This window comes from Narcine bancroftii, chromosome 1 (genome assembly GCF_036971445.1).
Source record: "Narcine bancroftii isolate sNarBan1 chromosome 1, sNarBan1.hap1, whole genome shotgun sequence".
In the NCBI taxonomy this organism is placed as follows: Eukaryota; Metazoa; Chordata; class Chondrichthyes; order Torpediniformes; family Narcinidae; genus Narcine; species Narcine bancroftii.
This window is the reverse complement of record NC_091469.1, coordinates 69,773,888-69,797,445: the sequence shown is the minus strand read 5'-3', so window position 1 is coordinate 69,797,445 and position 23,558 is coordinate 69,773,888. Positions and strand designations below refer to the sequence as shown.

At 40.9% G+C, this 23,558-nt stretch overlaps 1 protein-coding gene across 1 annotated transcript; it reads right to left on the bottom strand.

The window, feature by feature from the left end:
* Window positions 1-16,498: 16,498 nt before the first annotated feature.
* Window positions 16,499-19,828, bottom strand: gas1a (growth arrest-specific 1a). The gene has a single exon (XM_069929552.1). The coding sequence runs from the start codon at window positions 19,225-19,227 to the stop codon at window positions 18,403-18,405; it is 825 nt and encodes a 274-aa protein (XP_069785653.1). The 5' UTR covers window positions 19,228-19,828; the 3' UTR covers window positions 16,499-18,402.
* Between the last annotated feature and the right edge of the window lie 3,730 nt (window positions 19,829-23,558).

The window sequence follows — 23,558 nt, the reverse complement described above, 5'->3', positions numbered from 1 at the left end:
CAGACAATGAGTACACCAGGGTCCTGGCAGAGTTCCCAGCAGTGCATACCCCCCAATTCTCCCTATCATGGAGTACAGCACCACATCCTGACCCAGGGCCCACCGCTCCATGCAAGGCCAAGACACCTTCCTCTGGAGAATCTCCAGCTTGCGGAGGAATTCAGGAAGCTGGAGGAACTCGGCATCATATGGCGGTTGGACAGCCCATTTTCCCCTGCACATGGTACCCAAAACAACTGGGGGCTGGAGACCATGCGGTGACTACCACCAGCTCAACGAGACCACACTAAATCGGTACCCCATGCCACCCATCCAGGAATTTGCAGCTAACCTGTACGGGGCAAGGATCTTCTTCAAGGTGGACCTTGTGGGGATATCATCAGATCCCGATATGCCCTGATGATATTCTCAAGATCTCTAACATCATCCCATTTGGCCTCTTCGAATTCCTCCAAATGCTGTTCAGCTAAAGAACGCCACACAGACCTTCCAGCGACTCATGGATGCTGTGGGCTGAGACCTGGACAGCACCTTCCTGTACCTTGCCAACATCCTGGTGGTTAGCAGGAGCCAACAGGAGCATATGGTGCACCTCTGCAACCTCTACATCCGACTGAGGAAGTTTGGCCTTACGATCAACCTAGTCGAAACCCTGTTTGGATTGGAGACCATCGACTTCCTGGTCCAGAAGATAACCAGGGAAGGAGCCACATTGCTACCCAGTAAAACGGAGGCCATCCAGAATTGCCCCAGACCCAACACAACCAAGCAATTACAGGAGTTTGTGGAGATGATCAATTTCTATCACAAGTTCATCCCCTCAGCTGCCCAGATCATGTGGCCCTTGTTTGCCCGGATGGTAAGCAGGATGAAGGACATCACCTGGGATGAGGAGTCAGCAGAAGCCTTTGTGAAGACCAAGGAAGCCCTGTTGGATGCCGATTTCCTGGCACATCCCAGGTCAGACGTTCCAACATCCCTGATGGTGGATGCCTCAGGAATGGCAATCGGTGGAGTTCTGGAGCAGCAAATCAAAGGAAGTTGGCAGCCGCTGGTTTTCTTCAGCAAACATCTGCAGCCTCCGGAACTGAAATACCGTGCTTTCAACAGAGAGCTACTGGCACTGTACTTAGCCATCTTCCACTTCAGGTACTTCCTAGAGGGAAGGTCCTTCATGGCTTTCACAGACCAAAAGCCCCTGACTTTCACCTTGGCTAAGATCTCGGACCCTTGGTCGGCCCACCAGCAATGACACCTGTCTTATATCTTGGAGTACACCACAGATGTAAGGCACGTCTCTGGCAAGGACAATGTGGTGGCCCAAAACGGTGGCTGATGCACTGTCCAGGCAAAGTACCCATGCACTATCAAAGGGAGTGGACTTTGTGCCACTGGCAGAGGCAGCAGAAAGACGAGGAGATGCCCCAATACAGGACTGCCATATTGGGACTGCAGCTCCAGGACACTCCAGTTGACACAGGTAACACCATCCTCCTGTGCAATGTAGCCACCGGTCACATCAGACTCATCAGCCTGGTGGCTTGGAGATTATAGGATTTCAACTCCATTCACAGACTAGCTCATCTATCCATCAGGACCACTGTCCAGCTGGTGGCCAGCAAATACGTGTGACATGGATTGCGGAAACAGGTCAGCGGATGGGCAAAAGCATGCATGCATTGCCAAACAACCAAGGTACAGCAGCACACCAAAACCCCACATCAGCAATTCGAGCCCACGGAACGAAGGTTCGACCACGTCCATGTGGACATAGTAGGACCCTTGCAAGTATACCAGGGTTTCTGCTATCTGTTCACAATGGTCGACCACTTCACCAGGTGGCCAGAAGCAGTCCCACTTGCAGACACATCCACAATCTCATGCACCAGTGCCCTCATCAACCATTCTTTTAATGCTTTCATTTGTTCCTGAATTTTTTTATCTATATACTGTCCATCTATTTTACCTTCTATTCCTCTGTGCAGAACTTGGTCTTCTTCTTCCTCTTCTGTGTCTGCACCTGTGTTTGTGTCTTCTACTTCTCTTCCTTGTATCTGTGTCCCTCCTGACTTTCTTGTTGAGCTGCTTGCCTCAGTTTGCTGGGTGTTTTTTTTCATGGCTTCTTGCTGTTGGTCCGCTTCTTCTGGGCTAGTTATCTGTTGGGCCTCCTGTTGCTGTTCTTCTTTCCTATCACTCTCTTTCCTGTCGCTTTCCTCTTCTTCCAGCTGAGAGCCCTGCTGTCGGGCATCTCTCAGCTGGTCATGTTGGTCGCTCCTCAGCTGGGCCCCCCCTCCCGTTGGTGTTTTCTTTTTCCTTAGTGTGCGGATTGTACACTTCTGTTTGACTCAGAGAGCCATTTTTGCAGTCCAGCCGTCAGGAGGTCGCGACTCTGCGAGGTCATCACCAACCTCGGGGAGCGGGCTCTTTTCTCCACGATAGCTCTCACCAGGGCCCTCATCTAGTCCTGGCACGGTTCGGGTTACCATCCCACATTACATCTGACAGAGGAGCCCAATTCACCTCCAGTCTGTGGTTTGATCTCACAAGCCTGTGGGATGCCCAGCTGCATCACAGTCCAGTGGATTGGTGAAGCGCTTCCACAGGCACCTCAAAATTGCATTCATGACCAGACTCCAAGGACCCAACTGGGTAGACGAGCTACCATGGGTGTTGCTGGGCATCCACATGGACTTCAACACCTCTTCGGCCGAACTCATCTACAGAGCTCCACTGGTGTTCCCAGGAGAATTCATAACATCCCCAGGCGGACAGCAGGATGACTCTGCAGCATTCCTCAGCAGGCTAAGGGACAGAGTTGGCAACCTGGGCCAGATTCCACCTTTCAGGCACAGACACGCGAAGTCCAACAAACCCAAAGACCTCCAGGACTGTGAGTATGTTTTCATTCGCAGGGGTTCACGTCGTCCACCACTTCAGAGGCTATATGAGGGTCCATTCTGGGTCATCTGCCACAACAGGACCACGTTTGAGCTGGAGGTCAGAGGCAAGATGGAGGTCTTCACCATGGAAAGGCTGAAGCCGGCACATCTGGACCCGGTGCGCCCGGTCAAAGAGGTAGACCACTGAAGACTGCAGAGACTTTGCCTCCAGGCATCAAGGACAATAACAAGGATAATACTGCCAGTTCTGGGAGTGTCATGTGGCAGCCCACCACCACGGTGATTGAGCCGGTGCTCCGGGCAGCAAGCACAACCAAAGGCCAGCAGGCCATGCAGTGACACTGACCCCAACAAGCAAACCAGCGGGTGAACGGCAAGGGCAGCTTAAAGGCCAGCAACCCCAAAATGGCACTGGCCTTGCTGCGCAGCTAACAGACAGGGACTGCACGTGGGGAAGAAGGGCATTGTTATGCAGGAAAGTACCTGGATGCAGGAAACCCACCTTTGTTATGCATATTGTGATGTCAGCCAAAGGGATCCACGACAGGAACAGTGCAAGAATAAAAGTCAATCCTGATGACTAATGGAACTCAGAGCTTAATTTGACTACACTATGAGTGTGTGTCTTCTTTCGAGTAACCCATGGCTACATGTTCCAGAATATTACCCCTCAGGCTCCCAAGCTCCAAGAAAATAATCCTCGTCAATCCAATCTCTCCATTGTGATTCTTTCCTGCAGTCATTCCAGTTCAATTACATCCTTCCTCTAGCAAGGAAACCAAAACTGAATGCAATACTCCAAATGTAGCCTTACCAAAGTTTTGTACAGCTATGTTATGTTCCAATTCCTGCACTTAATGGCCTGATTGATGCATGCGGGATTGCCAAATGCTTTCTTCACCACTCTGTCTACCTACATTGGATGGGAAAATGTACCCCTCAGTTTTTCTGTTCTATAAACTCTCCAGGGCCATACTATTTCCTTTTAATTTAAAGATACAGCAATGGTAACAAGCCCTTCTGGCTCACAAGCCCATGCTGCCCAGATACATCCTATGACTAATTATCCTACCAACCTTGTACATCTTTAGAATGTAGGAGGAAACCGGAGCACCTGGAGGAAACCCATGCAGTCATGAGGAGAATGAACTGTTATAAGCCCAGAGGATCCCAAAACCCAGCAGCAATAGATATTCAGCAAGACAAATGGTTACTTAAACAAAAGTTGCTTTTAATTATCTTTAAACATGAAAATAGAATCAAACTTTGACTTATTGCTATTGACTTAACTAACCTAACCCCCTTCTAATTCTAAGCGCACGTGTATGTAATGTGTGTGTGTGTGTGTAAGTTTAGAAAAGTTCTTTGGTTCACAGTCCAATCTCACTTCTCATTCCTTCTCATTCCTCCAAGTTCACTGGTTGCAGGCAATTCTTATACTGTGCACAGAATTTAACATTTATAAAGTTCACCAGGCTTTGGTGCTTGAAAGATAAATGGTGACCACTCAGGAAGGTTATTGTCGGTTTAGAGACAGATTTGTTATTCCAGGACATCCAAAATTGATGTACTTCCATCAGCCACACCAGTGTCTTGTTTACGAAACTTGCCCCTTCAGGGTTCTCCAGATGATAACCTCTTTCTTTCAGGTCACCACAGAGTTATTTTTGGTTTCCCTTATTCCAAGTGAAACATTAGACAGCCAGTCCTCTCCTCTTCCATGAACCACAAGGGCTTTGACCAGGCCATCTTACAAATGGGCTTTCCATAAGCTTGCCAGATTGTCCTGTCCTTGTTCCAGTCCCAGCTCCTATCTGCTGGCTGTAACATTGTACAAATGATATCTCTCTCTCTCTCTCTCTCACACACACACACTCACTCACTCACTCACTCACTCACTCACTCACTCACTCACTCACTCACTCACTCACTCACTCACTCACTCACTCACTGAGTGAAAGCCTGTATGGCTCTCTCTCTGCTTGCAAAACCATATTACCTTCTCAGAACAACAAGTTCTCTTTCAGACAATCTGCAGCTCCAACAAGATATTTCATCTGTTGCCTTTTGTAAACAATAATTCATTAGTGAAGTCTCTTGTGCACTCTTCAAAGCTCTTGCAAAAGCTCTGAGGCCCCAATATGTCTAGCATGGGGCAGAACTCTAGTATTTCAAATAATATTTGTTTTAAAGTGCTTGTACGTGACCTACTCAAACAAACCTTTCCCAATTTATCTCCCAAAAACATATCTATATACTCTGTCATAAACCCCTGACAGGGAGTAACAGATTCAAAGCTAGGTTGCTGGTGCAATAAGAGTTTTGCACTGCACTAACCCACCTTAGATTGACTTATGAAAATGCAACTCATCACTCTTATCTAAATTAAACTCAATTAACTAAATTAAATGTTCAATAATGTGCCATATAAAAGGCTTATCCAAAAGATAAAGGTACATAGAGTTGGGGTGATGAATTAGCATGGATAGAAAGCAATAGAAAGCAGAGAGTTGGGATACATGGGAATTTTTCTTATTAGCAATCAATGGTGAGGGGTGTGTGGCAGGGGTCGGTATTGGGCCAGCAACTGTTCACAATATACGTTAATGATCTGTAAAAGGGGACTATGTGTAGTGTATCTAAGTTTGCTGATGACACTAAATTGAGCAGAAAAGCAAATTGTGCAGAGGATATGGAAAGTCTGCAGAGAGATATAGATAAGTTAAGTGAGTGGACAAGGGTCTGGCAAATGGAGTACAATGTTAGTAAATGTGAGATTATTCACTTTAGAAGGAAAAATAGAAGATTGGATTATTATTTAAATGAAAAGCAATTGCAGCATGCTGCTATGTAAAAGGACTAGGGAGTGTTAGTGTATGAATGGCAAAAGGTTATTTTGTAGGCACAGCAGACCGTCAGGAAGGCAAATGGAATGTTGGTCTTCATTGCTAGAGTAATTAAGTTTAGGAGCAGAAAGGTTATACTGCATTTGGAGTATGGTGTACAGTTCTGATTTCCTTACTTGAGGAAGGATATACTAGCCTTGAAGGCAGTACAGAGGAGATTTACTAGATTGATTCCAGAGATGTAGGAATTAGCATATGAGGAGAGATTGAATAGTCTAGGACTGTACTTGCTGGAGTTCAGAAGAATGAGAGGGAATGTTATAGAAATATATAAAATTACAAAATAGGTAGGTAAGTTTTTTCCACCGATAGGTAAGATGAGAACTAGAGGGCATAGCCTCAAGATTCAAGATAGTAGATTTAGGAGGAACTGCTTTTCCCAGAGAGTGGAAGCAGTGGAGGCTACCTCAGTAAACATATTTAAGACAAGATTGCATAGAGTTTTGCATTGTTGGGGAATAAAGGGATATGGGGAAAAGGCAGGTAGCTGGAGCCTATCATCAGTTTAGCTATGATCTTATCGAATGGTGAAGCAGGTGTGATGGGCTAAATGGCCTACTCCTGTTCCTATTTCTTATGATCTGATGTAAACTCCATCTTCTATTCCTTGATTCCCATCACATTGATCAAGATCCAACTCTAGTCTTCATTATCCATGAAGCAACAAATTTTAGCACCATATGCACACTTACTAACCATAGCAACTATATTCTTAATCATATTATGAATATAAATGATGAAAAACAATAGACCCCCATTGAGAATGGCTGTTCTGGAATGTGTATTTTGATTGATTAAGTTCTATTAGACTGACAGATGCAACAACAACAGTTTATATGGCACTTATAATGCAATGAAACATACTGGGACTTCTAAGAGTTTGAATTGAACCAATTAATAATATTTTACATTACATAGTAAAAGTGTAGTTTTTAAAATGTATCTTAAAGGTGGAGAGAGAAGAGGTAGAAGGGTAAAGAAGAAAATTCTGAAGTCAGCTGGATACCAATCTTAAAATGATGAAAATAAGCAAGAAGCCAGAAGCCAGAGGAGAACAACCACATAAGGTGATACGAAATGAATAATTTGGTGAAAGAAAAGGTGAAGGGATAAAACCTTTAAATGGAAGCATTGTTGTATCAGGAGACAATACAGATTAATAACCAATGGGATTATAGGCATTTTTGTGAGATTGGATACATGTGCAATGTCTTGGATAAGCTAAACCTCTTGAGAGTGTAAGGTGGATTGTTCACCAATAGGGCAGTGAAATAATTATTTTTTCAGGTAACAAAAGCATGCAAAAAAGTGACAGGTTCTTTTGAGAGCCAGGTTTCGTTGAGTTCAGCAATAATGAGCTTGCTGTGTATTACAACACATTTGGTCCATTCCTCCTTATTATTCATCAAGTTTCCAGTTTATTACACCAAAGGGTAACTGTAGTAGCTATATGACCTACAAGCACATTTTTGGAAAGTGAGAAAAAAAATAGAGGACCTGACAGAAATGTATGCAAACACAAGGAAAATATAAAGACTCCACACAGATAACATGCAAGTTTAGGGCTGAACCCATGAGGTAGCAGTATCAATTGTGCTCCACAATGTTACTTGTTAGCTGAAATCTGGTGGAGACTATTGATGTTGTAATAATGGAAGCAGGTAAACTTGGTGTGGAAGGATTTTAAAAAAAGTTGGTCTCTAAAAAGCAACATTATCAAACATCTGTGCTCTTCAAAACAAAGATTGCAGCACTAATAATTGTAAAAAGAATGGAGTGCATAAATTGTGTTCATTTCAAAAATATGCACAATTTTAATTATTTGCATGAATGTGGTTAACTGTCACATTTCTTTTTGCATTGCTGTATTGTGACAGAGTATATAGAAATGTTTTTGGGAGACAAATTGGGAGAGGTTTGTTAGAGTAGGTCACATGCAAACACTTTAAAATAGATTGTATTTGAAATACTGGAGCTCTGCTTATGTTAGACATAGTGGCTTCTTTCAGCTTTTGCAAGGGCTTTGAAGAGTGCTCAAGTTACTTCACTAATGGATTATTTTTTACCAAAGCAACAGATGAAAGAGATTGTTGGAGCTGCATATTGTCTGCAGGAGATCTTGCTGTTGTAAGAGGGTCATGAGGTTTTGCAAGCAGAGAGAGTCAAACAGGCTTTCTCTCAGTGTGTGTGCGTGTGAGAGAGAGACACACACGCACACAGAAATCACTTGACTGTGTTACAGCCAGCAAGAGCAGCTGGAACTGAGAAAGGACAAGCTGACACAGACTGTTTGGATGACGGCCTGGTCAAAGCCCTTGTGGTTCATGCAAGAGGAGAAGACTGGCTGTCTAATGTTTCACTTGGAATAAGGGAAACAAAAAGGAACTCTGTGGTGACCTGAAAGAAAGAGGTTATCATCTGGAGAACCCTGAAAGGGCAAGTTTCATAAGCAAGACACTGGTGTCAGTTTTGGATGTCCTGGAATAATAAATCTGTCTCTAAACCGACAATAACCTTCCTGAGTGGTCACCATTTATCTTTCAAGCACCAAAGCCTGGTGAACTTTATAAATGTTAAATTCTGTGCACAGTATAAGAATTGCCTGCAACCAGTGAACTTGGAGGAATGAGAAGTGAGATTGGACTGTGAACCAAAGAACTTTTCTAAACTTACACACACACACACACACACACACACACACACACACACACACACACACACACACACACACACACACATTACATACACGTGCGCTTAGAATTAGAAGGGGGTTAGGTTAGTTAAGTCAATAGCAATAAGTCAAAGTTTGATTCTATTTTCATGTTTAAAGATAATTAAAAGCAACTTTTGTTTAAGTAACCATTTTTCTTGGTGAATATCTATTGCTGCTGGGTTTTGGGGTCCTCTGGGCTTGTAACAGTATGGAAAACCCACAGATGACATGAATTTCTTCTGTGGGAATTTATGGTGATATTTACTGAGAGTGGAAGACTAGATGTGGGAAGACTGGACAAATGTAATGCCATATCTTACTTACAAACTCTGCTCTCTGCCTTGATTTCCTTGGCCAATGACTTAAGGTCACTAGCTCTTTGGCCAGACTGGAATAACCCTTTTTGCTGATATGAACTATTCTTGGCAATTTCTATCATTGACCAATGTACTTAGTAAATCACCAAAAATGCCATTGACTGGAGAAAAGGAAAACATCCTTCCATATTTGTGCAGCTGTTCTGTGCATCTGTGAACTTCTGCAACTTTCTACATTCCTCTAAGCCTAGGTTCAAATTACAGTGGATAAAAAATTTTGAGGAATATAAGTGTGACAAGATTTGACTCTTGAATGTTAAGTCGGCTTTTCAGAAATTTTTTTTCAAGTTCAGCAAAGTTATAATGACAACTTTCCTAATTTAGTTCAAATAGTATGTGCAAAGGAGGAATTTTAGTAGAGAATATTTCTTTTTATCAGGATATGCCTATTAGACTACTCAGTATTAGCATCATTTTAAGTGAAGAGCTTTGCAGATACAGCAATCTTACCCACTTAGTAACAATTAAGACACATCTTTTCAGCAGGTTGAACTACTAAAAATGAAATATCTGAAATTATTACAAGCTTGATAACAGCAGAAATTTCATTTTGATAAAACTAGACATTGCTAAATACTCAACCATTATCAATGATTATAATGACCCAATCTCCTGATAATCTGTGCTTTGACATCTTCAATTGTGAAATTTCAAAATCCATTCTAGTAAGTCCATTTTATGGCTGGGTTAAAACTTTATTATACACTACTTAGCAGTCATTAGAAGGGTTAAATTAAGAATGTATGCCAAAATTAATCTCCCAACTTTGGATAGTATCTTAAAAACAAAATAAAGTTAATAGGCCCATTAAATATTTTAAAACTGCATTTACTCTGATGCAATGAAGGAATATTATCTTTATAGTGCACCTACGGTTTGCGTAGCAGTTAGTGCAACACTGTTATAGCACCAGCGACTGGGGTCAAACCCGACGCTGTCTATAAGGAGATTGTATGTTCTCCCCGTCCCTGCATAGGTTTCCTCCAGTTTCTTTCCACCATTCAAATGTACCAGGTTGTAGGTTAATTGGGTGTAAATGGGTGGCATGGGCTTGAGGACCGAAAGGGCCTGTAACCACGCGTCTACATTTAAATTTAAAATAATGTCAGCGCCACATTATAAATTACCTTGACTCCAAAAGTAATTAAATATACATCTAATAGAATTGTAATTTCTGCACATTACAAATGATTATTTTTATCATTCTTGATTTTAACTGAATTGATTTGATCATTCTTAAGGTGTTGGGTTTTTTAATTACTTGTACAAGTTACGACAGTCATCAAACCAGTGGCAAAGTATCAGTCCCACCTTCTAATGGCATATTCACTTCTGTAAATAAAAATGTTTTTTTTTTGTCTACAGGTATAGAAATGTGAATTAATTTGAACAGATCCTAGCATGAACAATTTGAAAACATTTGTATGAACATATCCATTGATTTAAAAAAAAAGAACTATCTGTCAGCTAAACTTGAGAGTACCATTTTCTTATTGCCATGAAACCATCTTTCCTTATCATAAAACCACAGTGATTTGAGAGGCTGGAGTTGAAGCATATCAGCTCCTGACTGAGCGGTGACATGGATCCCATCCAATTTGCAACAATTCTACAGCAGATGCCACTTCATTGCCTCAACACAAAATGCCAGAACACCTGGACAGCAAAGATGCAGGCATCAGGATGCTCTTTGTTGACTACACTTCAGCATTCAACACTATCATCCCCTCAAAACTAATCAGCAAATTTTAAAAAGACAATACTCCACTGTGTAACTGGATCCTGGATTTCCTCACGTCCAGACCACAATAAGAATACATTGGCAAGAACATCTCCTCCACCATCTCCATTGGCACTGGAGCACCACTGGGTTGCGAACTTACCCCCTGCTTCACTCACTTTATACCTATGACTATGTGGCTTCGTATTAAAACACCATGTACAAATTTGCTGAAGATCCCACAGTAGTGGGATGTCTAAAAATGGGTGATGAGGCAGCATAAAGGAGAGAGATGAAAAAATTGGCTGAATGGTGTACTATCAACAATCTTTCACTCAATGTCATGAAAGCTGATTGTAGATGAGGAAGGGAAAACCAGAGATGTTTGATCCAGTGATCATTGGAGAGGGTGAGCAAATTTAAATTCTTGGTAGTCACTATCTCAGATGACATTTCCTGGACCCAACGTACTTACATCATTGTGAAGAAAGCATGTCAGTGCCTCTAATTCCTCAGGAGTTTGCAGAAGTTTGTTACGTCTTTGAAAACCTTGGAAGACTTTGACAGATGTGTAGTGGAAAGTGTGCTGACCAACTGCGTCGTGGCCTGGTGTAGGGGCACCAATACCTCTGAGCAGAAAGCCCCGCAAACGGTAGTAGACACAGCACATATATCACAGGAAAAACTCTCCATATCATGAGAAAATCTAAATGGAACACTGCTGTCAGAGAACGGTAGCAATCATCAAGGATTACCACCACCCAGGACATGCTCTATTCTCGCTGCTGCCATCAGGAAAAAGGTATGGGTGCCACAAGACTCAAATCACCAGCTTCAGGAACAGTTGCTACCCCTCCATCAACACACTCTTAAACTACAGACTCATTTAGAGTCCACTCTAAAGCTTATTACTTTGCACATTAATTACTACTGAATATTTTTTTTCTATACTTGCACAGCCATTTTGTTTATATTTCTTTCTTTCTCTCTGTATACTTATCTTTTTCTTGAGTACAGTTTGCACGGCCGATAAGTAGAAATTCTGCCAGGCCCATAGAGAAAAGAAATCTCAGGGTTGCACGTGATGTCATGTAGGTACTCTGACAATAAATTTGAACTTTGATAAATAGTGAATAAAAATACAGAGCTTCTTCAATGCAGTTTAGATTTTATCTTAAGATGAAATCATTACCTCTCATCTATTTTTAAATATAAATTAATTAAACATTTCACAAATAGAGAAACATTTGACATTTCTTGTCGGTGTTAGATAGAATTAGGCCACTCTAGAAAAGCAGGACCATAACACCAACTAATCTATAACTTGTACACCCCATAGGTCCATATTTTAAAATGTAATATTTAAAATTTAGATATACATCACAGTTACAAGCCCTTCCATTCCATGAGCTTGTACCACCTAATTACATCCAATTGACCTACAACCCTCGTATGTTTTGAATGGGGGAGGAAACCAGAGTACTCAGAGGAAAAACACAGATGCTGGAGAACAAACAAACTCCTTACAGATGGTGCCAGATTGGAACCCCAGTCACTGGCTCTATAACAGCATTGCACTAACCGCTATGCTAACCATGCTGGTTATAAGAAAGCAAGTCATTCTAACCTACTTATTAATAACTCTTTGCTTCTAGTTTTAATTCTCCCAATATTTGTATTTCATCGTCTCTGTCTAAACCATGTATAATTATGAAGATCGCTTTCCATATGGTAAAGAAAAATGCCCAAACTTTTCCCAATAGCTGCAACCTCTCAGACTGGATCATTCTTGTATTTGTTCTTTTTTTGTTTTCTTTTCCTTCTAGATCATCTTAACAGTATAGAAATCAGAACTGTACACAATATTCTTAGGTTTAGGCTGAACAAGATAGACAGAATTTTTATTGTAACTTCGCTGATTTTGATTCCTTCACCATCTATAAATGAAACTCAGTGTGTTATTAGTCCAAATGTTGATCCTTGCTCCAAACTACTACTCTTTGGATATACTCGCCATATCTCTACATAGCTGAACCCTTGTACCCCTCGCAGTTTCCTATTTTCTGAAGGACAATTGCCATCTTTCTTTTTCTTATGCAAAGCATCAATGTTTACTTCAATGTACTTGCCTATTTTTCAAATTCTTAAATTGATTAGAGAACTATACAAATGATTTTATACCTAATTAAAAGAAATATTGAAGCAGTTTCCATTACAAGGTGTTTGAAGGACTGACCAGAAAACACAGATTCTGATAAATAAAGATATGGGACAGTGGTGATGGTCTGGGAATCACTACTTGAAATGGTATTAGAAACAGACCCAATAAGAGTTTTCAATAGGCAGTTCAACAGGCTTATGTATGCAGATAATCTGTAGAGTTATGGGGAAAGAGGTGGGGATTGGCACTGACTGAGTCGCTCTTCAAGGAATCAGCATTAACCCACTGGTCTGTTAGGTCTCCACATCTTAAGATCATATAATATAGGTGAAAAATATTCTATAATTTTTGTTTGGATGTATTCAATTTCAAACTATAATGGCAAAACCAGAGATCAAAATAGTTTATTATCAGAAATATGCACTTTTGTCTTCTGCCTTCTGTCTTCCAAAATGCACAGAAAAAAGCTTGGACTAATGCAGAACAGTTTTCCAAACTTACTTCAGGATACAGTGATGTGAGAAATCCAAATAGGAGTCTTGAATTTAACTTGACAGAATGCAAGTAAGATATTTTAAGACTCAAGGTACTGGACCCGATTATAATTTTATAAGCTAAAGTAGGTGGTTCTGTGATCTTTAAAATGTGCTTAGGATCCTGTACGTGCTCTGAAAACTTTCTGGATGGGGAGTAGGTATGCACAGAACTGCATCTTGGTGCCCAGAATACAGTTCTGAGCCTGAGGGAGCCATATGTTACCAGCTGTGAATTACACTTAGGATACTTCTCCATTACAACTCCATAATGTGGCAGCATTTGACTCTTTCCTCCAAGGAGTTCACCTGTTTGCTTTGGATTCAGGCCATTTCAGTATTAGTGCATGTTCAAGCTCACAACCTCAGTCCTGTCATGAAGCTAAAGCGAGTTATTTAAATCAGCCATTCTCAATGGGGCCTCGGAACCTTTTGTGGGGAGGGGGCATCATATTTTGGGGGGGGGGGAGCACAGAATGAAATCGTAATTTTAAAAAAACATTTTTTTATGTAGTTGGCAGGTGGAATGTACGGAAGAAACCAACTGAACTTGACTACTTCACAGGGGTCCCATAAAGTTTGAGCAGAGTCCTAAGGGGGCAAGAGACAAAAAAAGGTTGATAATCACTGATTTAAATAATCTTGAGTTGATTTAAAGATTCTGTGAGACTGTCTAGTATCAAGGATTATTTATGAATAAGATAAAAGTTTACATGACGCTTTGTTTAAACATTAAACACCATTGATATTTTAACATAATTATCTGTAGGTTGCCATTGGGATACCAATTTTTAATTTTCAAGAATATTCCATTCCACAGCACATAATTGACAAGAATACACCAGTTAAGGCTCCTAACTTACAGCATTTTAAAAACTTTAATGAAGCTTTTTCACATTCAGGGTCCACTTAAAAGCTTAGATTTTTTTGTCTATTCTTTCAACATTAAACTATGGACAAAGGGCCTGTGTTATGTTGTAATATTCTATGTTACTTCTACAAGACAGTGCAACAATGAATGTTCACAAAATTTAGACATATCACAGGACCATCGCAACTTTCCCAACTCTCTGTCCCATCGCCCTTCCAACCACATACACACAATGCCCTGGGCCTGTCACATTAATGGGTTTTGGCATCTCTTTCCGGATTTATGTTTTAAAAGTCATGTTTGTCCACTATGTACACAAAAGAACAAGCCGGCCTTCAGGGGTGCATGGCCATAAACTGATGCAGCACATGTGCCCCAGTCCTGCCGATGCATTTGATTGAAAATGCACATTCTACCTATTTTATCTTCAGTTGTTGTTGCCAATGACAGCACAAAATCATTATCTTTTTTAAAGTTATGTCTAGAATGTCACTGAAGCAAATATTTCAAAAATCCTCATTTGTCCCTTGACGTCGCTCCTTTCATTTTAATTGTGGAAGAGATTTGATATCACTTTACAATATCAAATCTCTTCCACAATTAAAATGAAAGTTCCCGTGAATTTAAGTGAAAAGTGTGAACTTTAAAAGGCGCCTGCCAAGGTAGCGATGTTTCCCATGTCATTTATGCAGTATCCTGTCAAGTGCATTATTCTTGCACTTTGTCCTTTAGTCATTTTTCTCTCACACCCACATCCTTTGTCTGCAAATAAAACATTTCCACAATAAGCAAATCTAATTTCTACACGTTTATGATATAACAGGGACCGTGGACTGCCACTGTGCGGATAATCCCCAAGCAGTGTCACTGTATTGGTTTTGCAAAGGGTCATCTAAACACTTGCTGGCTGAAAGGACTCCTTCCACAATAACAATATCTGAAGCTCATACATTTATGATGCACTAGAGGCTGGGGGTTGCCAGTGTGTAGATATTTCCCACATAATTCCCTGCAGTTTCCTGGACATGTAGCATGCTAGAATGAAGTGCCTCCTCATTGTTTGACTGAACTATTATGTGCTTAACATTTACATCACAAAAGTGCCACTCGACTTCCCCGATTAATGCAACTGAAGGACTCTTGTGGTCCCGTAATAAACATTGTTGAAATAATTTATTTGGAGCCCTGGTTACTCGTGGGAGAATGGCTACTGCGAGTTAGCTGATTGGATAGTCAATGTTGTTTCATAAACACGAAGTACTATGTTTTTCTCTATTGTGCCTTGTATACAAAAGGTCTGCTGTCTGCCGGGCTGATCAGTGGACCAAGAGACCTTCTCTCCATATACTGTATGGACACTGTCAATTAAATGAACTGCTCCTTGTTCTCTTGTATTGTTCAGGAGTCCCTTAAACATTTTGTCACAGAGTGCGAGAATGAGAGAGAGGAAAAAGTCCCTGCACCCTCACAACACTGAACCTCGGGATTCTTTCTGTTCTATTTGCCGGCGTCCACCGGAGTCGATCGTTTTACCATAACTCCAGACACTACTCATTCAATTGATCGTTAGTCAGTCTGGGTTTCCTTGTGTGCAACCTATGTTATTTCAACAGATCTCTGACCCAACAATCTCAAAGAGTTCCGGAGGTTGCTTGGTTCCAAGGAAGATACAATGGTACAAGGTGGAAATGTATCATCAGGTTAACCGGATGCGTTTATTTGTTGTGGGTTTTGAAACTAAAAAGTTTGTTTTCCTTGTTGAAAAGCTGCCCTTTTGTGATGTCAGGGCAGTGGAAATACTAATAAACATCAAGGTTAAAACTAGGAAGCATTCAAATTATTTGGAATAGATATTGAAGTTGATTGTTTCTCCTCTCCATCAGCCTTGCCCCGGTTCAAATTTTCTAGGCCTGTTGGCATTCTCAGTGCGAAGTACAGCGAGAACTCCGTTCTTCACCAACCATTTTGGCTGATGATTTATTTTAGGCAGATGCTATTGACAGGCGCTTGTAAACCAGTCCCCATTCCAGGTTAATTATCACTCCAGCTGCTAGACCCCAGGCTTTGCAGTGCTAATGTCTTCACTCCTTGCTGGGGAAATCACGGTGTCTCGTGCCACAAAATGTATTTTCAATGAAAATTGGGAATGTTCAAGGTATTTCGACTAACAGGCACGAGTCCAACTATGTACACAGTAGATACTAAAAGCGCCCGGACAGTAGTTAGCAAACAACGATTTCACTTTGGGTCAACAGGTCATCTTTTTAAAATGTGATATATGTACCAGGTTTGTCAAAATCACAGGTAGTTAAGCAAATCATTCTACGATTCTATTTTATAATCGTTCTTTTATCCGAATTGAGATTTACAAAGTGGGAAGACTCAAAATCTCTATTTACAATTAATCCGCTGATAGACGAATAAAATCTACAAATCGATTCATATTGCAAAGATTACAAAATAAATTTACTTCAACCTACAGGCGAAGTGAGGAAAGATGCTTCCGGGAAGACTGTAGCCACTTTAAAGTACATATAAAGAGGTGTGCAAACAGCTACTTACAGTGGTTACGAATGTAAGCCTACAGGTTTTCCTTTATGTAAAAATCCGCATAATAGGGTTGCGGTCGTTAAACAAATCCGTCAACCAAAGTAAGTTTATTTGTGGGCGCAGTTAAACTTTTGACTGAGCTTCCAACCGCAACATTGAAGAATAAAATAAACAGCAAGAGAAAAGATAAATAAACTTGTACTGCAAGCCTGATGTGGCGCGACTTACTTGAGAAGGCACGGGCAATCCCCCAGAGAACTGGGCCTGCTTTGTGTTAAATGTTTAAAGATTTCAAACGATGGAGTTTATTCTTACTGCAAACACTCTTATTTACAAGGTCAAGTATACTAGCACTCGACGGGTGCTTAAGAGTGTAATTATTTATCTAAGGGCGTTTGAGTAAAGATCAGGAGCCCTGGCAGGAACCCAGCCGGAATGCCCTCAAAGCCATTCAGAGTGGAAGACATTACATTTTATGCATGGGTTCTTCAATGCGTTGATTTTTTTTTCATGCTGCTTTTCATCTTTAACTCTTTCCCCTCACTGTCATGGAACTTTGTGGCTATCTCGTGGATGCCCAAACAAGTAGACTGGCTGCATTCCAAAACATTGACAAATGACAATTATTTTTGTTAAAATGTGAATGTCAATAAATGTTTGCCAGTGATGGACCAAAGTATGTAAAAAGCTCTGCTTTGATGCATTTTGCAGTCACAAAAAAAAATTATTTACCGGAATAAGAAAATGAAATGTTCCTTTCGAAATTAAAAAGGACATCCCAGTGTATACAGAGCACATTAATCAATATTATTCGGGGAGCAATGGCTGTTTTGAACCGCCTTTGCATTGCAATGTTTTTTTTTTAAAAAGGTGACTATTCCAATGATTTCTGCAGCAACTTGCAAAACTAAAAGTAGGAAGAGAAGAGGAAATCCAATTAATCGAAAGTTAAAATTCGACCCAGTTGTCACTCCCTAAAACAACGTGAAGGCCCTGGAAGCTTGGGAAAGTTAATTTGTGATACATTCCAACATAAAGTTCGCGAAACACCTTATAGCAGCGAAACGCCAGCATTTTCATTTCCACACAAAATGTTAGGGCATTGTTTTCCTTTTACTAGGATGACTCTTTATGGCTTCTATGAAAATACAATGTTAATGGCCACTTTACAAAATAGTTTATACAGCAATTTCTATCCTGGCCAAATTTTTTAATAACTTTCGTTTTCAAAAAATACTTATTTAAAGATTTTTCAAATCTATATGTCGTATTTTATATTGTTTAATGGGAATCGCCGATTGTTTATTATAAATCAATTTCCCTTTAGTAAAAAATATTGAAATTCTGCACCATCGCCGGTAAAAGTATCAACGCATTTCCTTACTGCTCGATGCATTCCGAAGCCATGTGGTTAAGTCTATATTTCAATAAATTATTCTCCAAATTTCACTTTTTACACAGACACACAGCTACTGGTTAAAAAACACCAGTCATATAAGATTCATACTAGTTGCACCAGAGATGAATTCCTTATCTTTGATGCAAATGAAAATACAAGCAAATCTTACCAGAATTAAATTTTATATTAAAAGTCTATGAATTGTCTTTATTATATTGAAGATGGCAGTGCAGCGCTTCTTTATGGAAGGATATAAAAGTTGCATTGTTCAATTATGACTGAGCGATCAGTAGTAGTAGTAAAATGGATGCCATCAAAGTCAAAACATTAGGCACTTGGATGGTGGAAGAGTCTCTGGCGCATGAAGCGTACTTTTTTGTGCCTCTGTCTTCATCATCATAGCTGATAACGTTGTCTGTTGAATCATCTTCATAGTCCCAGTAGTCATCCGTCTCCATGTCTGAGCCACTGCTGCCAGAGCTATGCTCGGGTCCAAAAAAACATAGTCTGGCCATGTTGTCCTTAATCGCCTCGCAAATGGGTCGATCGGCTCCGTCGCACACGCACTCCTTCAAAAGCAACGCTTTGGGGATCACCAGCATGCTCTCGATTACTTCCCGGCACTGATCTGTGCATTTGATGCCATTGAAAAGTTTGCCGCAGTTCTGGAGGTAGCGGCGCATGGCGTGGTTGCACTGTGGATCCCTCTCGCACTGCAGGCGGGCTTCGGTGCAGCCCATGACCCCATCCCGGTTGCGGGTCCTTGGTAAGCAAGGCTCAATGGCACGCTTCGTGCTTTTGCACAACTCGTCCTGGACGCAGTCGCAGTTCTCCAGCATGGGTCCGTTCTGTGTTTGATTGAGGTGGATGAGAGCCGACAGGCAGTGGCTGGGACACCGTCTGGTCTCCAGGTTTAACACTGACCTGCAAGCCTTGGTGTACTGCTCGTAGGCAAAACTGCAGTCAGGCTCGACCTGGCACTGCACGATGGCTTGCCAGCAGATCCGCCGGGCCAGCACACCAGAATGATCAAAAACAAGCAGCAAACAGACGAGAAGTTGCCCCCCGAATCGGATCAAGCCAGCGAGACTTGCCATCGTCTTGGTGTCTGAAAGTTTTGGAGTTTGGTATTTTTTTGCATAAGGGATGGCTTATGTCACGCACCCATTCAAAAGTCCTCAGCGATCGCAGCAAGAAGAGTTTCTTTCTCAGTAATTCCCCCAGAACTTCTCGCCTGCTTTTCCGTCAACACGCTGCATGTAATGCTTCGAAGAGTTTGGTTCCGTTTCTTTTTACAGGAGGCTTCCCTCCTCCTCATACACACACACACAAAACCCAACGTGCTCTAATTACTTCAGCAACGGCTCCTAATATATTCAACAAGCTGCAAACAACCAGCGGAGCAGCCCCCGACATCTCCTGGCTCCATTTCCCCGCCTCCCACGTTTGTGCCGCAAGGTACCATTGGCTGCCAATTGAAATCCCCGCCCATTTTACTGGGATCCCCAGTTACTATTGGCTAATATCTCTATTACCCGCCCTCTTTACTTGTATTGCGAGGTACTATAGGCTAATTGTTCCGCTTCCCACCCTCTATGCGATTGTACGAGATTCTATTGGTTGATAGTTCAATCCCTGCCCCCTATTACTGATGCGCAAGCTATTATTGGCTGCCATCTCCTCACTCCGCTCACCCTGTTTGTTGACAGGTGGAGCATATGATTGATTGTTATGTCAGCCAATCGGAGTCCAGGATGGGAGAGCCGCTGCGGCTTCCTGCCGAGTCTGCGTCCTTTTGTAAATTCCCGCCGGAGACTTTGGCCTTGCCCCGGGAATTTGCGTGTCCTTCTCTTAGTGCAAAGTTGATATGTTCTGTTTGCCATGGGGATCGTTGCCTATCCGCCTTGCACGGCAAGGTGGGACCCGTTATCTTTCTTGACCAGCCAACTGAGCAGAAACATGAAAGTGCAAAAGAAAGCTGGTTCTTTGCAAAATGTCCGGTTTCTTATTAAGTTTTTATGAATGTAAACTCGTCATCCAACAGGCTGCCCATTTGGAGAATGGAAGTGATTTGCTCTAACATCTCATTTAGATCGTTTGAATGTACTTTGTAAGCGCTTTGATCTTCACGTCATTTTTCCTTTTATAATTTCACGTCTTGATTCCATCTTGTTTTTGTCTTCCAATTTTTTTCTTCAAAAACATCTCATTCATTCTTTTCGCCCAGTTGACTTCGAACCACAGGTAGGTTAACCTCCATTGGAGACGACAGTGCTTGTTCGTGACGTAACTGGTACCTTCAAAGGTTTTTAATTCACCAATTCAGTGCAACTTGTGTGGCCTTGTTGATGTTGTTTGGGAAGAAAGGAAATGGAAACAACAAACAAAACCTTCCTAAGAAGTTGTGCAGTGTTCTTATCAGAAAGCGATTTAAAGGTTACTTCCCTCAGATGACAAAATGCAATCCTCCATGGATAAAGTCTGAAATGAGCTGAAAGGAAAGCAAATAATTTTGCTGCAGTTGTTAGATGCCCATATTAAGCAGGATTTTTAAAACAATTTGTAGCAGCAAAAATATTATTCCTTTAAGTAAAGATGCTTTTAAAGACCAACAACATAATAAATGTACTTAATGATTTAAAGTTTTGGTATGCCTTTCCCACGTATTTTCAATTCACTAATGCTTTCAAAACAAAATATATTAGCAATTTAGGAAACAAATTATTCATATTAAGTTGCCATAATAAATACTTGTCTGAAATTAACAGCTATCAAAAGAGAACACTTGTACGATACATAATCATTAGATTATGTATATATTTAGTTTAAAGGGAGCAGCAAGATGCAGACTGGTGAACAATGTTTGCCAGTATTTTACTTTTGTGAAAATAATCATTACACTATTTCTTTATTTAAACACTCCAGTTGATTAAATGCACAAAAGAAACACAAGTGGATTAATGTAATTTGATGCCCTGCATTGACTAACAGGCAAAGGTCCAAAGTTCTTCTCATGCTAAATAGTTTAGAATGAACTTCCCATGGTAATTTGGCTTGCAGGCATTGTCATTTGGTATTTAGAAATTATACAGGAACTGTACAAGTACATGACATGTTGATAATGGCATAAAAACATGAAACCACGCACTTTAGAGTCCAACAAGACTCTACAGTAATTGGTTTTGTGTAACTTAAAGCAGGTGAAAGGAGATGAATATTGTATGTTAACCAAGGAATCTATGGAATTCAGGTGCTCTATTTTTTAACTATTCCAGCAGTATTCCAGTTGGGAATTTTAAGGATGTAAATATCCAGTCAATTAAAGAGATTATGCAGAATACTCCAAATTTGAAAATTAAAATAATTGTTGTTACAGTTGTTTTCTGTCAAAAATGTTGAAAATATATTTATTTATCATTCAAACGCATGGTATAAAAAAGTGGGCAGGACGGTTTATGGGAAGAACATTTGGGTGAAAATACCTGTTCTCTTCCTTTCTTCTCTTCCCCCCACCTTTAATATCGATACTGTCTCGTCTGTCTTATATTTACAGCAATTTCCACGCAATCTTGTTTTAGTGACGGAGCATATATTGCATTGTAATTGTAACTTGATGGTCAGAGTAGATTGATAGAGTATCATCCAGTAAATATTTCCAAAAAAAAACTAAGTTAAACTTTGCAGGTTATCAATAAAACAAAGATTGATGTGAAAGAAGAAAATCAAGATTTCTAATGGTTGCATGTTATGAGTGGCCAAAAATCCAAAGTAGCATTGCTCTTGCTAAAAGAAAAGATACTACTATAGGCAATATAATGTGATTGAAGAATCATTACATGTTAGAAAATGATAGAATCAGCAATGCTGGAAGCTAGGCAGAAAATGTTGGATATCATTAAACTGAAAAACGAGCTAAAAAAATCAGGGTAATGTTACTAGGTGTTAGGCTTGAATTGTAAGGAAAGAGTGGGTCTTTTTCTCTGGCATATAGTGGAGTATAAGAAAGTAAGTGGAGATCTGGTAAAAGTTTAAAAAAGGACTGAGGGACACTTGCTTCACACAGGATGCTCTGGATTGAGCTGCCAGATGAGCTGGTAGAAGTGTGAACAACTGTAATGTTCAAAAAACATTTGGGCAGTTCTTTGGCTTGGCTTCGCGGACGAAGATTTATGGAGGGGGGTAAAAGTTCACGTCAGCTGCAGGCTCGTTTGTGGCTGACAAGTCCGATGCGGGACAGGCAGACACGGTTGCAGGGGAAAATTGGTTGGTTGGGGTTGGGTGTTGGGTTTTTCCTCCTTTGCCTTTTGTCAGTGAGGTGGGCTCTGCGGTCTTCTTCAAAGGAGGTTGCTGCCCGCCGAACTGTGAGGCGCCAAGATGCACGGTTTGAGGTGAGATCAGCCCACTGGCGGTGGTCAATGTGGCAGGCACCAAGAGATTTCTTTAGGCAGTCCTTGTACCTTTTCTTTGGTGCACCTCTGTCACGGTGGCCAGTGGAGAGCTCGCCACTTTTGGGCAGTTACACGGATAGGAAAGGTTTAGAGGGATATGGATTGAATGCAGGCAAATGAGACAAGTTTGATTGGCATATAGAAGTTGGGATGAAGGACCTGTTTCCATGCTGAACTCTATGACTTTGGGAACTATTTAACTTAATCAGCATGAGTAGAAAGAAAGGAGATGCTAATATTTCAGGAAATATTCTAATTTAAAGGTAAATGTGAAAGATTACAGCATAGATTTGCTTTCAATGACCTTGAGTGTCCTCTTACATTTCCTGAATTGTTGTAGGGTCTCAGCAGGGCAACAGATCTACCTTGGACAATGGATTGTGCCAATCAGAAGACCAGCCAAGGTTCAAGGGATCCTCTGGCACCTTGATTTTTCACCCTTGTCTACCTTTTTGAGTGTTGACTGCTTACTTAGTCTACAGGTGTCTTCTGATTAGAGCAAGGTTTTGCTCACAGTGCCAAAAGTTAACTGAGATCAAATATAAAGAAGTCTATAACAAATAATGTGAGTACAGTACAACTTTATAATCTATCAAATGGGCATCACAATTATCACAGTTCTGAGGTCTGGTTTAATTCTGTCTTTCCGGGGTGGACAATGCAGATTTATGACTGAAGCTTCTTATCACCGTTTTACAACAATGACCATATGTCATGTCCTGAGATCTAGTGCTTTTTAGATGAGATACGACCTTTTTAATTACTTACCAGTCAGGACCAGCAGCAAGGCTAGACCAAACAGATGATGGGATGGAGTCAAGGACAGATATCTGGTTAAGTTCCAGGGCAGCAGAGTTAGTGCAATGCGATTACAATGCCAGTGACCCGGGATGGAATCTGGCGCTGTGTTTTAAAAAAACTTTTTTTTCACTCTATGCACCATACTGACCAAAATACACACAAACATTTCCTTCTTGAAT

What these genes read in the sequence shown, in the direction of transcription:
- gas1a (XM_069929552.1), bottom strand. Translation starts at nt 19,227, where the DNA reads ATGGCAAGTCTCGCTGGCTTGATCCGATTCGGGGGGCAACTTCTCGTC.